This window comes from Colobus angolensis, unplaced genomic scaffold (genome assembly GCF_000951035.1).
Source record: "Colobus angolensis palliatus isolate OR3802 unplaced genomic scaffold, Cang.pa_1.0 Scaffold203, whole genome shotgun sequence".
Taxonomy (NCBI): Eukaryota; Metazoa; Chordata; class Mammalia; order Primates; family Cercopithecidae; genus Colobus; species Colobus angolensis.
The window spans coordinates 3341496-3356083 of record NW_012115189.1 but is presented as its reverse complement, the minus strand read 5'-3'; the positions used below and the strand labels follow the sequence as shown (position 1 = coordinate 3356083).

General features: G+C 45.0%; 2 protein-coding genes across 7 annotated transcripts in view; both read left to right on the top strand.

Moving 5' to 3' along the window:
* Window positions 1-12936, top strand: part of GABRR1 (gamma-aminobutyric acid (GABA) A receptor, rho 1) — a 72078-nt gene extending 59142 nt beyond the window's left edge. For all 6 annotated transcript variants that reach the window (XM_011941920.1, XM_011941917.1, XM_011941919.1 and 3 more), the window contains 4 exons: window positions 5401-5541; window positions 9123-9275; window positions 10693-10889; window positions 12095-12936. In XM_011941920.1, coding sequence (XP_011797310.1) covers window positions 5401-5541; window positions 9123-9275; window positions 10693-10889; window positions 12095-12388 — 785 coding nt within the window. In that variant the 3' untranslated portion in view covers window positions 12389-12936. The remainder of the gene's footprint in view (window positions 1-5400; window positions 5542-9122; window positions 9276-10692; window positions 10890-12094) is intronic.
* Window positions 2-2181, top strand: LOC105511741 (phosphoglucomutase-1-like; the record flags this gene model as incomplete). The annotated part of the gene is given in 1 exon segment (XM_011941946.1): window positions 2-2181. A coding segment is annotated over 1 exon segment (1614 nt), but the record flags the coding sequence as incomplete, so codon positions are not given.
* Window positions 12937-14588: the final 1652 nt, after the last annotated feature.

The following is a 14588-nucleotide window of genomic DNA, read 5'->3' as shown; positions in this document are numbered from 1 at the left end:
GGTGAAGGTGTTCCAGAGCAGCGCCAACTACGCGGAGAACTTCATCCAGAGTATCATCTCCACCGTGGAGCCGGCGCAGCGGCAGGAGGCCACGCTGGTGGTGGGCGGGGACGGACGGTTCTACATGAAGGAGGCCATCCAGCTCATCGCCCGCATCGCCGCCGCCAACGGGATTGGTCGCTTGGTTATTGGACAGAAAGGAATCCTCTCCACCCCTGCTGTATCCTGCATCATTAGAAAAATCAAAGCCTTTGGTGGGATCATTCTGACAGCCAGCCACAACCCAGGGGGCCCCAATGGAGATTTTGGAATCAAATTCAATATTTCTAACGGAGGTCCTGCTCCAGAAGCAATAACTGATAAAATTTTCCAAATCAGCAAGGCAATTGAAGAATATGCAATTTGCCCTGACCTGAAAGTAGACGTTGGTCTTCTCGGAAAGCAGCAGTTTGACTTGGAAAATGAGTTCCAACCCTTCACAGTGGAAATTGTGGATTAGGTGGAAGCGTATGCTACAATGCTGAGAAACATCTTTGATTTCAGTGCACTGAAAGAACTACTTTCTGGGCCAAACCGACTGAAGATCCGTATTGATGCTATGCATGGAGTTGTGGGACCGTATGTAAAGAAGATCCTCTGTGAAGAACTCGGTGCCCCTGCAAACTCGGCAGTTAACTGCGTTCCTCTGGAGGACTTTGGAGGCCACCACCCTGACCCCAACCTCACCTATGCAGCTGACCTGGTGGAGACCATGAAGTCAGGAGAGCATGATTTTGGGGCTGCCTTTGATGAAGATGGGGATCTAAACATGATTCTGGGCAAGCATGGGTTCTTTGTGAACCCTTCAGACTCTGTGGCTGTCATTGCTGCCAACATCTTCAGCATTCCCTATTTCCAGCAGACTGGGGTCTGTGGCTTTGCACAGAGCATGCCCACGAGTGGTGCCCTGGACCCGGTGGCTAATGTTACAAAGATCGCTTTGTATGAGACCCCAACTGGCTAGAAGTTTTTTGGGAATTTGATGGATGCGAGCAAACTGTCCCTTTGTGGGAAGGAGAGCTTCGGGACTGGTTCTGACCACATCCGTGAGAAAGATGGACTGTGGGCTGTCCTTGCCTGGCTCTCCATCCTAGCCACCCGCAAGCAGAGTGTGGAGGACATTCTCAAAGATCATTGGCAAAAGTATGGCCGGAATTTCTTCACCAGGTATGATTACAAGGAGGTGGAAGCTGAGGGTGCAAACAAAATGATGAAGGACTTGGAGGCCCTGATGTTTGATCGCTCCTTTGTGGAGAAGCAGTTCTCAGCAAATGACAAAGTTTACACCGTGGAGAAGGCCGGTAACTTTGAATACAGCGACCCAGTGGATGGAAGCATTTCAAGAAATCAGGGCTTGCGGCTCATTTTCACAGATCGTTCTCGAATCATCTTCCAACTGAGCGGCACTGGGAGTGCAGGGGCCACCATTCAGCTGTACATTGATAGCTATGAGAAGGATGTTGCCAAGATTAACCAGGACCCCCAGGTCATATTGGCCCCCCTTATTTCCATTGCTCTCAAAGTGTTCCAGCTGCAGGAGAGGACGGGACGCAGTGCACCCACCGTCATCACCTAAGAAGACAGGCCAGATGTGGTATGTCCCTCCACCCCCGGACCCATCCAAGTCATCTGATTGAAGAGCATGACAGAAACAAAATGTATTCACTGAGCTTTTTAGGATTTGACTTTTCCACTAACCAGTTGACGAGCAGTGCATTTGCAAGGCACTGCCAAACAAGATGCCCTTGGGAGCTATGAGGGAAAGAGGACCTGCAGGCTTAGATCAATCTCAATTCCTTTTCGTGCCCTTCTGCATTTCTGCTGTATGGGTATTTGTCTCCTTAGCATCAGGTACAGTTTACACTACAATGTAAGGTGCAGGTGGAGCATCAACAGCGAGCAAGGCCATTCTTCATCCTCAGGATGTGGCAATGAAATGACGGTGCAAGTTCCTTTCTCTTTCGTGAATCTTCCCCCCATTTCCTGTTTACATGTAACCCAACAAAATGCAATTTCTGGTGCCTTCTGTCCAATCAGCTCTTTTCTCTGAGTGAGACGTACTTGGCTACAGATTTCTGCCTTGTTTTGCGGCATTGTCCCATTTGCACAGATATTTTGGGATAATAAAGGAAAATAAGCTACAAAAAAAAAAAGTGCACAAAAGACTTGAATAGACATTTCTCCAAAGAAGGTATACAAATGGCCAAGAAGGACATGAAAAGATGTTCAGCATCACTAATCATTAGGAAAATGCAAACCAAAACTACAATGAGTTACATTTACTGGGATGAATACTGTCAACAAAACAGAAAACAATGCTGGGGAGGATGTGAATAAATTAGAACCCTTATGCTTTGTGGGTAGTAATATATAATGGTGCAGCCACTGGGGAAAACAGCTCCTCAAAAAATTAAAACAATGGCTGGGCACAGTTGCTCACACCTGTAATCCCAGCACTGTGGGTGGCCGGGGTTAGAGGATCACTTGAGTCCAGAAGTTGAAGACCAGCCTGGGGAACATAGTAAGACCCTGTCTCTACAAAAAATACAAAAATGTGCCAGGCATGGTGGCTGGTACCTGTGGTCCCTGCTACTCGGGAGGCTGAAGCAAGAGAATCATTGGAGCCCAAGAGCCTGAGGCTGCAGTGAGCTATGATTGTACCACTGCACTTCAGCCTGGGTGAGAAAGCAAGAGCCCTGTCTCAAAAAAAAAAAAAAAATTAAGAACATATGACCCAACAAATCCATTTCTGGGTATATAACCAAAATAATTGAAAGCAGGGTCTTGAAAAGGTACTTGTATACTCATATTTATAGCAGTTTTATTCACAATTGCCAAAACATGAAAACAACCCAAGTGTCCATCATTGGATGAATGGATACACAGAATGTAGTATCTGCATACAGTGGAAGAGTGTTCAGCCTTAAAAAACAAGGGTTTCTGATACATGCTACAGCATGAATGAAACTTGAGGGCAGTGTGCTACGTGAAATCAGCCAATCGCAAAAGACAAATACTGTATGATTTCACTTTTAAGAGGTACTTAGCAGAGTCAAAATTATAGAGACAGAAAGTAGAATGGTGGTTGCCAGAGGCTGGGAGGAGGGGAAGCAGGGATGAGGGGTTATTGTTAAATGGGTATGGAGCTTCAGTTTGGGAAGATGAAAAGAGTTCCGGAGATGGATGGTGGTATGACCATCATAATGGTTGTATTTATGTAGTAATGTAGTACAACATAAATACTACATGAAAATTTAAAAATGCTGTGCATCAAAACATTATCAACAGAGTAAATGCAACCCACGAATGGGAGAATATACATTGGCAAATGGTATGTCCAACCATAAGAATGGTTGTATTTATGTAGTAATTTTCATGTAGTATAATTTTCATTATATTTATCATGCATCATAAATACAACACTAAGAATGTAGTGCAATACCACTGAAGTTACAGTAAAGAATGGTTAAGATGGTAAATTTTATGTTATGTGTATTTTAACGCAACACACAAACACACACACACACCCCAGAAACCAGGCCACAGAAAGAGCCAGGCTGAAGCTGTGTAAAATGATCCACATGCATCTCTGTCCCTCTGCATGTCTGCCCCTTTCTCCTCCCTGCCAATTATGCTCAGGCTGGAGGTAGGTTTGTTTACTTGGAGTTCACCGGAAGCAGGTGAGGGAAGGGGAAATGGTAGCACCAGAAAGGGTGATGATGATGGATTCACTTCACCCTTTGACTCCTACACTCCCCCTGAACGCTGGCACTCCCTGGCAGTGTCAAAGCCCTAGTGAACGTTCTCACTGGTCCAGCGCACTTTGTAAGCCAGCCTGGGCTTGTGGCAGTGGATCAGGTGTCCCCTGGCTCCAATCACCTGGGACCAAGGAGTGCAGGGATGTTGACATCACACACCACTGGGGCCAAAGGGACAGCTGCCTAGGGCATTGAATGTGGGGAAAGGGTGTAACAAAACCCAGGACCAAGGGAGTGGCTGCTTATTGCACAATGGCTTTACCTCTGCCTTGTCATGCAACCCTCACAAGAGCCTGATGAGCAGGTTATCATCATTTTACAAAGGAGGGACAGAGCTCGGTGGCAGAGCCAGACTGAAATACTGAGTTCATTGTCTCCAGAACTTAGTTTTCCCCACTATGCCTGGGCAGCTTCTGCCTCCATCTGGAATGTAGCCTTTTTTCAGGTTGTATCGGTCATGGCTCCACCAAATAAACAGAACCAGTAGGATATACAGAGTAGAGATTTATTGCAAGGAAGTGGCTAGCGGGATTGTGGGGGCTGGCTAAGAGTCCCACATCTGCGGGGCAGGCCATCGGGAGTGCAGGAGGGGCACTCTGGGGCAGGAGCGGATGCCACAGTCCACAGGTGGGATTTCTTCTTCCAGGAAGCCTCAGCTCTGCCCCTAAGGCCTTTTACCTGATGGAATCAGGCCCACCCAGATTATCCAGGAAAATCCCCTTTAAAGTCCACTGGTTGTAGATATTAGTCACACCTGCAAAACATTTTTACAGATTACTGTTTGATTGCATAATTGGGTACCATAGCCAAGCCAAGTTGACTCATGAAACTGACCATCACACAGGTCAAGTGTTAGAAAACAGGAATAAAATAGTGCCAGGGAGTCCTGGAAGGAATTGTTTACACATGAGCGGAGTGGACTGGCAGTGCCATGAGGCTTTTCCTCAGTTATGCTCAGGCTGGAGGTAGGTTTGTTCACTTGGAGTTCACCGGAAGCAGGTGAGGGAAGGGGAAGTGGTAGCACCAGAAAGAGTGATGATCATGGATTCACTTCGACTTTACCCTGAGTAGGAGTAACTGGAGTCCTATAGAGGAGGGACCTATTCCACTCCCATCTCTTTGTGGGTCTTTTCTTGCTAAAATGCAACCTTTATTACCTGATAGTGTTTACAGGTACTTGCCATCAATTGGTGAGTCGCCATACTTTGAAAGAAGAAAGGAAAAGGCTAAATTACTCCCTGTTTGTAAGGCTGAGCCATGTGAAATTTTGCCAATATTTAACCATTTCTAATTTACAAAAATAGCAGTTTCATTTGATTGAACCTAATAAATGGCAGGCCGAATTGTAGGGTGAAACTTTTGCAGGAATTATGAGCATTTGGGCTTGAGAACTTTGCTCTGATGACTTTTGGAAGAGTGGAGATAATTAAATTTGTCTTTTTGGATATTGTTTTGCTTTATTTAGACTGTGGTTTGTTTTTCAAACTATCATGTCACAATCCCAGTATCGGTGTGGGAGGTCAGGGCACAGCTTCCACATAGCCCCACAGACCATCCTGTCTTACCACCACCTTGTGTCTGACGCTGGCCCCTGTCTTTTCAGATGCCTATACAGAAGATGACCTCATGCTGTACTGGAAAAAAGGCAACGACTCCTTAAAGACAGATGAACGGATCTCACTCTCCCAGTTCCTCATTCAAGAATTCCACACTACCACCAAACTGGCTTTCTACAGCAGCACAGGTAAGTGTGGAGTGAGGGCTGAGAGTCAGGGCAGGCTTCAGCTTGGTCTCAGAGGTTCACCCTCTATTACAGGAAAGGTTTGAATTGGTCATCAATTGAGCAGTGTCACTTATATTTGAAACTAAAGGCAGAGGCAGGGTGCAGTGGCTCATGTCCCAGCACTTTGGGAGGCCAAGGTGGATGGATCGCTTGAGCTTAGGAGTTCAAGACCAGCCTGGCCAACACGGCGAAACTCAGTCTTTACTAAAAATACAAAAATTAACCAAGCATGGTGGCACACGCCTGTAGTCCCAGCTACCCGGAAGGCTAAGGTGGGAGATCCCTTGAGCCCTGGAGTTTGAGGTTACAGTGAGCCGAGATCACACCACTGCACTCCAGCCTGGGCGACAGAGTGAGACCCTGTCTCAAAAAAAAAAGAAAAGAAACTAAAGACAGAAATCCTAAGTGAAATCTAGTGGGTAGCAAGCAGTGGGTGGAAGTGATTTTTTTTTTTTTTTGAGACGGAGTCTCGCTCTGTCCCCCAGGCTGGAGTGCAGTGGCCGGATCTCAGCTCACTGCAAGCTCCGCCTCCCGGGTTCCCGCCATTCTCCTGCCTCAGCCTCCCGAGTAGCTGGGACCACAGGCGCCGCCACCGCGCCCGGCTCATTTTTTGTATTTTTAGTAGAGACGGGGTTTCACCGTGTTAGCCAGGATGGCCTCGATCTCCTGACCTCGTGATCCACCCGTCTCAGCCTCCCAAAGTGCTGGAATTACAGGCGTGAGCCACCGCGCCCGGCCGGAAGTGATTTTTTTGATACCACCAATGCATCAGAGTAATAACCTAAAAAATTAGTAAGGACTGAAAACATAAGCCGCGTGAGCGGGTTTATTTGAGACAATCACATTGCCAGCTTAGTAGGCATCTCAGCCATGATATGCCGATCTGAGCCCCCTCCTTGACAGCAAGAAACAAGTATAACTCAGGTCTGTCATTTTCAATTTACGTTCTTCCTGCTCCAGCCAGCCCCGTGGGGTCACTCCACTCTTGACCAGTCTGCTCTTGCTATGCTGCTTGCACAGCCTCTCCTGGTGACTCTCTTCTAAGTCTCAGTGCAGTCCCCTCTGGACCCAGTTGTTCCTTTTTGAACCAAGGGTCGGGACAGGCTCACCCTCTCCTGTTGCCTGAGGGCATGCTCTGTGACCTCTCTCCTGGGAATTTGCCTGCACGAAGTAGCTGAGGTCAACTCACTCCATTTCTTGTCTTTAAAAAAAAAAAAAAAAATTTCAATAGTTTTAGGGATACTAATGGGAATACTAGTGGATTTTGATTACATCAATGAATTGTATAGTGGTGAAGTCTAAGATTTTGTTTTGTTTTGTTTTGTTTTGTTTTGAGACGGAGTCTCACTCTGTTTCCCAGGCTGGAGTGCAATGGCCAGGTCTGGACTCACTGCAACCTCTGCCTCCCAGGTTCACGCAATTCTCCTGCCTCAGCCTCCCGAGTAGCTGGGATTACAGGCGCCCACTATCAAGGCTGGCTAATTTTTGTATTTTTAGTAGGGATGGGGTTTCACCATGTTGGCCAGGCTGGTCTCGAAATTTTGAGCTCAAATGATTCGCCAGCCTCGGCCTCCCAAAGTGCTGGGATTACAGGTGTGAACCACCGTGCCCGGCTGAAGTCTAGGATTTTAGTACATCTGTCACCTGAGTGGTGTACATTGTACCCAATAGGTAGTTTTTCATCCCTCACTCTCCTCCCACCCTCCCCGCTTCTGAGTCTCCAGTGTCCACTATACCACTCTGTATGCCTTTGTGTTCCCATAGCTTAGCTCCCACTTGTAAGTGAGAACATGTGGTATCTGCTTTTCAATTCCTGAGTTATTTCACCTAGAATAATGGCCCCCAGTTCCATCCAAGTTACTGCAAAAGACATTATTTCATCCTTTTTTTAATGGGAGAGTGGTATTCCATGGTGTGTATATACCATATTCTCTTTATCCATTCATCTGTTGATGGACACTCAGGTTGATTCCATATCTTTGTAACTGTGAGTTGTGCTTCTTGCCTCTTTTTTGACCAGTCACCTTTCAGGATGATTTTGCTCAAATCTTCATGCAGTTTCTATGGCTAAAATTTGCGCAACTGACTGCACAGGGAAGCATATTCTTTTTAAATACCCCATGGTCTTTCTAATCTGTAAGAGGGAGAACCAACATAGCACTGCAACCCAGCACATATTATCTCCTGTATCCATCACCCCAAAAGTATTGGTTCCTTGGGGGAACCCTGTTCTTTTGACCCTCAGCATTCTGACAATCCCTCTGCAGTAGCTTGCTGGTAACCAGAGGCATGTCCCATGCGTTATAATGACCTGGGATGCCAAGTTTCCAAGTTCATATTGCCAAGGCCCCATTCATTTTATTTTCAGTCCTAAGCATCTCATGCATATAAGGCCTTTTCCTTTTTTTTTTTTTTTTCCCCATCATCCTCCCTTTCTCTTCAACTCCTCCATGCATATGTTTTCCTTGTAAGGATACAAAAGAAGAGCTAAAATGTAGCTGGACCTGTGATTGTTCACTGTGTTCCTAAATACAATGTTGTATTTAACTTTCTTTTTTAACTTAAAGCACATTTCTCCCCTTAAGGAATCTAAAGAGATTGTTTAAATCAGTGCTTCTCAAACTTTGACGTGCATGTGAATTATGAACAAATAATAAATATACATATACATATATATATACATATATATACACACATATACACATTTGTTTTTTTCCTAATAGAGACAGGGTCTCACTCTGTGGCTCAAGCTGGAGTGCAGTGGGGCGATCATAGCTCACTGTAAACTCGAACTCCTGAGCTCGAGCGATCCTCCCACCCGGCCTCCCAAAGTGCTGGGATTACAGGCATGAGCCACCGCGCCTAGCCAAGAATACTGTTCAATGGACGTCCAATTAAGTAGGTTTGGGTTGGGGCCCAGGTATCTGCATTTATAACAAGCTCCCAGGTGATAGTGAGGTTGCTGAACCCTAGACCAGGTAATGGCAGTAACAGGAGTTTAAATGACCCAGGCATGATGGTGGTTCATACCTGTAATCTCAGCATTTTGGGAGGCTGAAGTGGGTGGATCACTTGAAGCCAGGAGTTTGAGACCAGCCTGGTGAACATAGCAAGACCCAGTCTCTACCAAAAAAATTTAAAAATTCACTCAGTGTAGTGGTACCAGCTACTTGGGAGGCTGAGGTGGGAGGATTGCTTGCACCCAGGAGTTCGAGGCTGCTGTGAGCCAAGATTGCACCACTGCACTCCAGCCTGGTGACAGAGCGAGGCCCTGTCTTAAAAAAAGAAAAAAATTTAAATGATCTTTTCAAGGGGTTCCCTTTGTAAATAGGACAAGGGCCAAAGTTTTCTCGAAACAGATTCACCCAGGTGGTATGTGTTGCTGTATAATCACTTTGTTCTATGATTTCTCTCACTTTCACCTTATAAAGACATGGTCCAAGAGTCCATTGGAGTGTCTAAGGCACTTACGATTTCCTGAATAAAATGTGTTTTATGAAGGAGCCATGATGTGTACTGTCTTTTATTCCTGTGTCCCCCAGGCTGGTACAACCGTCTGTACATTAACTTCACGTTGCGTCGCCACATCTTCTTCTTCTTGCTCCAAACTTATTTCCCGGCCACCCTGATGGTCATGCTGTCCTGGGTGTCCTTCTGGATCGACCGCAGAGCTGTGCCTGCCAGAGTCCCCTTAGGTAAGGAATATCTCAAGTGCATATTCCAAGCATCTGCAAATATAGGTATTAACAATTCCTTCCAGATAAAACCATTCTTTTCAAATTGATTCTGTACCCCTTTTGGCGTTATGACTTGGAAAAACTCAAGAGTTATTTATTTATAGGTAAAATCCTACAATTAGGAATCTGTGTAGCAAAATGCTTTCCAGGACTCTGCAGGTGCCCATCCAAACAGACCCCCTTTAGTCTTGTGGAAGCCGTGTTCCAGGGTGGGTGAGCCTGGTCTTTAGGTGCCTTCTTTGCTCACCTGCAAAATGAATCATATCCTACAACAGTGTTTCTCAAATGGTAGCTCAAGGGCTCTTTGTGATAGAATCTTTGTGGGAAATTGTTAAAAACGAAGGGTTCTGGGTCTCATCTGCATCTATAGAATGAGAATCTCTGAGGGAGGACCAGGAACCTGCATTTTTTACAGGCTCTCCCAGTAATTATTCTATGCACTCAAGTCTGAGAATCCCTTTTCTATAAGCATTCCGCTTATGGCTATTTGCCATCAGCTCTTTTTCTCACCTTAAATATTGTACCCATTTATACACACCACCACTGCTCAGACAGTTCAGGGGCTGCAGGGGAGAATGCGACCCACCAGGTTTTAGTGAAACTGGATTGGAGCTGGCCCTTAAGATGACCCCAATCCCCTGTGATTTGATGTTTGCCAAACAAATGTTCTGAGCTTAATTTGAAATCCTGGGCAAATTTCCATGGACAGATGCCTTGTCCTCTAACAGTTGTTCCATAGCTTGAACAGTTACTGTGCTAAATAGATAAACACTCTAGTTTTAAAACCTGTTTCCTATAAATGAAGTTAATGTTGTCATCCTTAGTGAAATTGACCCATGAATCCTCAAGTGAACAATGCTGAATGGGCAGCTAGGTCCAGCATGGTGGTAGCTGCTGGGGGTGCCCTGGCAGCTGTTGACACAGGCTCAGAACAACAGGACTGCACACCAAGAGCCAGGACATGATATTAAAATAAACCTTATGGGCTTTTTCCCCGTGATGGAGCAGTAGTTATAAGAAACATATATACCTGTTCATACATGCAACCTCTTATTTTGTAAAACTTGAATTGAAACAAATGTTTTAATGTCAAAATGTCTAGGGTTCTTTGCAGAAGAATAGTGACACAGATGCTATGATGAATACACAGGGTATGCAGAGGGGTGAAAGGGTAGGGATGCAGGGGGAGAGGAACAGGAAAAGCTTCATGAAAAGCTAAATCTTGAAAGATGTGTAGGTGTTAGCTAGACAGTGGAGAAGGGATGGTGACATTCTAGGTTGAGGGAGCAGCAGGGACAAATGAGCAGAGGCATGAAACCATCCCGTGTTTGGTGAAAGACAAGCCAACACTTGTTTCTCATTCTTGTGTTTGCAGGTATCACAACGGTGCTGACCATGTCCACCATCATCACAGGCGTGAACGCCTCCATGCCACGCGTCTCCTACATCAAGGCCGTGGACATCTACCTCTGGGTCAGCTTTGTGTTCGTGTTCCTCTCGGTGCTGGAGTACGCGGCTGTCAACTACCTGACCACCGTGCAGGAGAGGAAGGAACAGAAGCTGCGGGAGAAGGTGACTTTGCCATGCGCTTATAGTGTCTGGTCAGGATGGAGCCTGATCTAGCTCTGGAACCTCAGGCAGGGCAGACCTCCCCTGTAAAGCAGAGTCATGAAACCTTCTCCTGTGCCTACTTCACAGGGTTGTTGTGAAGAGCAAACAAATTGGTGTATTTCAAGTCATTGTGAAATTTACTTTGGGTGACATCTTTCATTCATCGAAACATTTATTTTGCACTTACCACAGACTTGGACCCCGTCTTAGTTAAATGTTAGGGAACTTCTTGGTGTTGTTCATAGTTTAGTGAGGGAATCCCAGGAGAAAAATAAATGACAATTTAACATGGTGGAACAAATTATTTATGAACATAAAGGTGTAATAAAAGAACTGTCCGGGGAAGAACTTTCTCATTCTAGGAAATCTTTCTTCATATGTAACCTCATGCATCCTCCACTTTTCCCCAGGTTATCTTCCACCTGACTCTCCTTTCCTCCTGCAGTGTGCAGCTCAGTGGTTATCTCCCCCAGCAAACTCTAACCATATTGCAGTAATCTATCCCCACAATGCCAATCCCCATCCCCATGGCAAATGCATATGTTCATGCACACACTTGTAATAATGTGATCTGTAAACATTTTCATCAAGGGCTCATAACAGCTTATGATCTCATGGAGAACAGGGTGATCTGTGAATCATGAGCATTCTTGTTGGTCTTTGGTATGGCATTGTGATATTTCCTAAGAGTCAGTATGCAGATGTTAGATCAGCAAAAATGGATACCAGGCTGGGCTCAGTGACTCACGCCTGTAATCCCAGCACTTTGGGAGGCTGAGGTGGGTGGATAACCTGAGAGCAGGAGTTTGAGACCAGCCTGGCCAACATGATGAAACCCCGTCTCTACTAAAAATACAAAAAATCCACCTGGCATGGTGGTGTGTGTCTGTAATCCTAGCTACTTGGGAGGCTGAGGCAGGAGAATCGCTTGAACCCCGGAGGCAGAGGTTGCAGTGAGCTGAGATTGATTGTGCCATTGCACTCCAGCCTGGGCAATAAGAGCGAAAGTCAAGTCTCAAAAAAACAAAGGATACTTACCCTCTTCACAAACTGGGAATACCAGAAACCAGAAAAAGGTAACACCCTCCACTGTGCAGTTCCTTTTGAAGGGCTTTTGAGAGATGATGCTGAGCTCACACCCCAATGTGTGTTTGCTGTGTTTGCAGCTTCCCTGCGCCAGTGGATTACCTCCACCCCGTACTGTGATGCTGGATGGCAACTACAGTGACGGGGAGGTGAACGACCTGGACAACTACATGCCAGAGAATGGAGAGAAGCCTGACAGGATGATGGTGCAGCTGACCCTGGCCTCAGAGAGGAGCTCCCCACAGAGGAAAAGTCAGAGAAGCAGCTACGTGAGCATGAGAATCGACACCCACGCCATTGATAAATACTCCAGGATCATCTTTCCAGCGGCATACATTTTATTCAATTTAATATACTGGTCTATTTTCTCCTAGATGCTTATAATTCTATAAATTTCACATTTCCATGACATGCACTACAGAAATAACTGTATAATGAAAAAGAATTTAAGGGTATGGTTAAAAAAAAAAGTCCCAGGATGCACCCATGTTTTCACTATCCCTTCTGCAGCTTTGCAAAGCTACATTGACAAGACACTTACCGGTTTAATTTGTACTTATTAACCATCTATTGAATATACAGCATTATATTAGGTGCTGCAGGATTATGACTCTGTAGTGATTGATGTTAGTTGTTACCCAGATCCCCTGGAAAAGCACACTACCAGTGTTGTGGGCACATTTAGTTCCACCCGTTAGACCCTTGATGCTATTCACATGAATAATTTATTTTCCTCGAGTGTCATTACATTCTTCAGGCTAGGTGGACTTGGAAGCACCTAAAGGCCATTTGAATGAAATTCACATGCACCTAAATCCTCACCTTGACAGAAACTCATGCTTCAGTTTATAACCTATTACCCATTTTGTATGCGACTCTGCCTCCGCATGTTTATTTTAATAAAAGGCAATGATAATATTCACATTATTTTTCTTTATATGCTGTGGTTCACAGGTTTTACTCCCTCACAAGAAAAACTCTTTAGATTGGTGCAATTGCTTCTGATTTTGGTAAAAGTTTCCCTGGTAGGGACACTTTGAAGATAAGAGTACACACATGCATTTTGTCTGTTCTGTCATAGAGGTAACTAGGCTAGAAAATTTGTGTTTAAATGTTCCCTTTTTATATAATCACCACTTCATGTATCTTCTTCTTGGAGCATGTCCTTGTTCAAAGAGAAGTCCTTTCTCAGTGATACGATATCTTCACTGAGGAACTTGGGTAGAGAATGGTTTCTTCTGCATAAACATTTCAAGGATATACATTATTTGGGACTACTTGTAACTCATTAGAATGAGAAATACTCACATGGTTTCTCAAGAGAAAAAGAACGGGCCGGGCGCGCTGGCTCAAGCCTGTAATCCCAGCACTTTGGGAGGCCAAGAGGGGCGGATCACGAGGTCAGGAGATCGAGACCATCCTGGCTAACACGGTGAAACCCCGTCTCTACTAAAAATACAAAAACTAGCCGGGCGAGGTGGCGGGCGCCTGTAGTCCCAGCTACTCAGGAGGCTGAGGCAGGAGAATGGCGTGAACCTGGGAGGCGGAGCTTGCAGTGAGCTGAGATCCGGCCACTGCACTCCAGTCCGGGCGACAGAGCGAGACTCCGCCTCAAAAAAAAAAAAAAAAAAAAGAACATCAGAAAGCAAAATAAATGGGAAGACACCACTGGACATCTGCATTTATACTCGAAATGCCAGCATTTTCTATGAACCAGAAAACTGCCATCACCTAGACCACACAGCCCACATACCAGGCAGAAGGATGGCCCAATGGCAACTGATGTGAGGGCATGGGGTAAAGGAGAGGGTTCTAATTTGACGTATCATTGAAAAACAGTTATTTATATTATGTATCTACTATATAGATCAACCCCTACCAAACTTACCCAAACAGCATTTGTTTTATTTGAAACTCACTTTAATAAAGTGAATTATATACACAATAATGTCATTTTCATTTCAAAGTTAATTTGACTCATCACCAGTACTAAATATTATATTTCTACATATGCAGGACTGTATACTAATTTGAAAAAGCCTATTTGCCTAAACCCTAATTATAATGTAATCTCCCATTATCTCCAATGAAAACTCGCCAAAAGAAAGTTTTTTGGCAAACTGGAATAAACTTAAAGGGATTTAGATGAAATAGTTAAATTTTGACTCTTTAAATGTTGTGTTCTCATTTTACTTTTTTGAGACAGGGTCTCACTCTGTCACCCAGGCTGGAGTGCAGTGGTGCCATCTCAGCTCACTGCAACCTCTACCTCCCAGGCTCAAGTGGTTCTCCCACCTCAGCCTCCTGCATAGCTGGGCTACAGGCGTGCTCCACCACACTCAGCTAATTTTTTAAAGTTTTTGTAGAGACAAGGTCTCATTATATTGCCCAGGCTGGTCTCAAACTCCTGAGCTCAATCAGCCCTCCCACCTCAGCCTCCCAAAGTGCTGGGATTATAGGCGTGAGCCATTGCACCTACCCCTAAATGTTAACTTTTGATATTTAAAAATGTTATTTTAAAAACACTGCTTTAAAAATGTTAAAAACACTGCTTTTTTTCCATGATTATTTTAT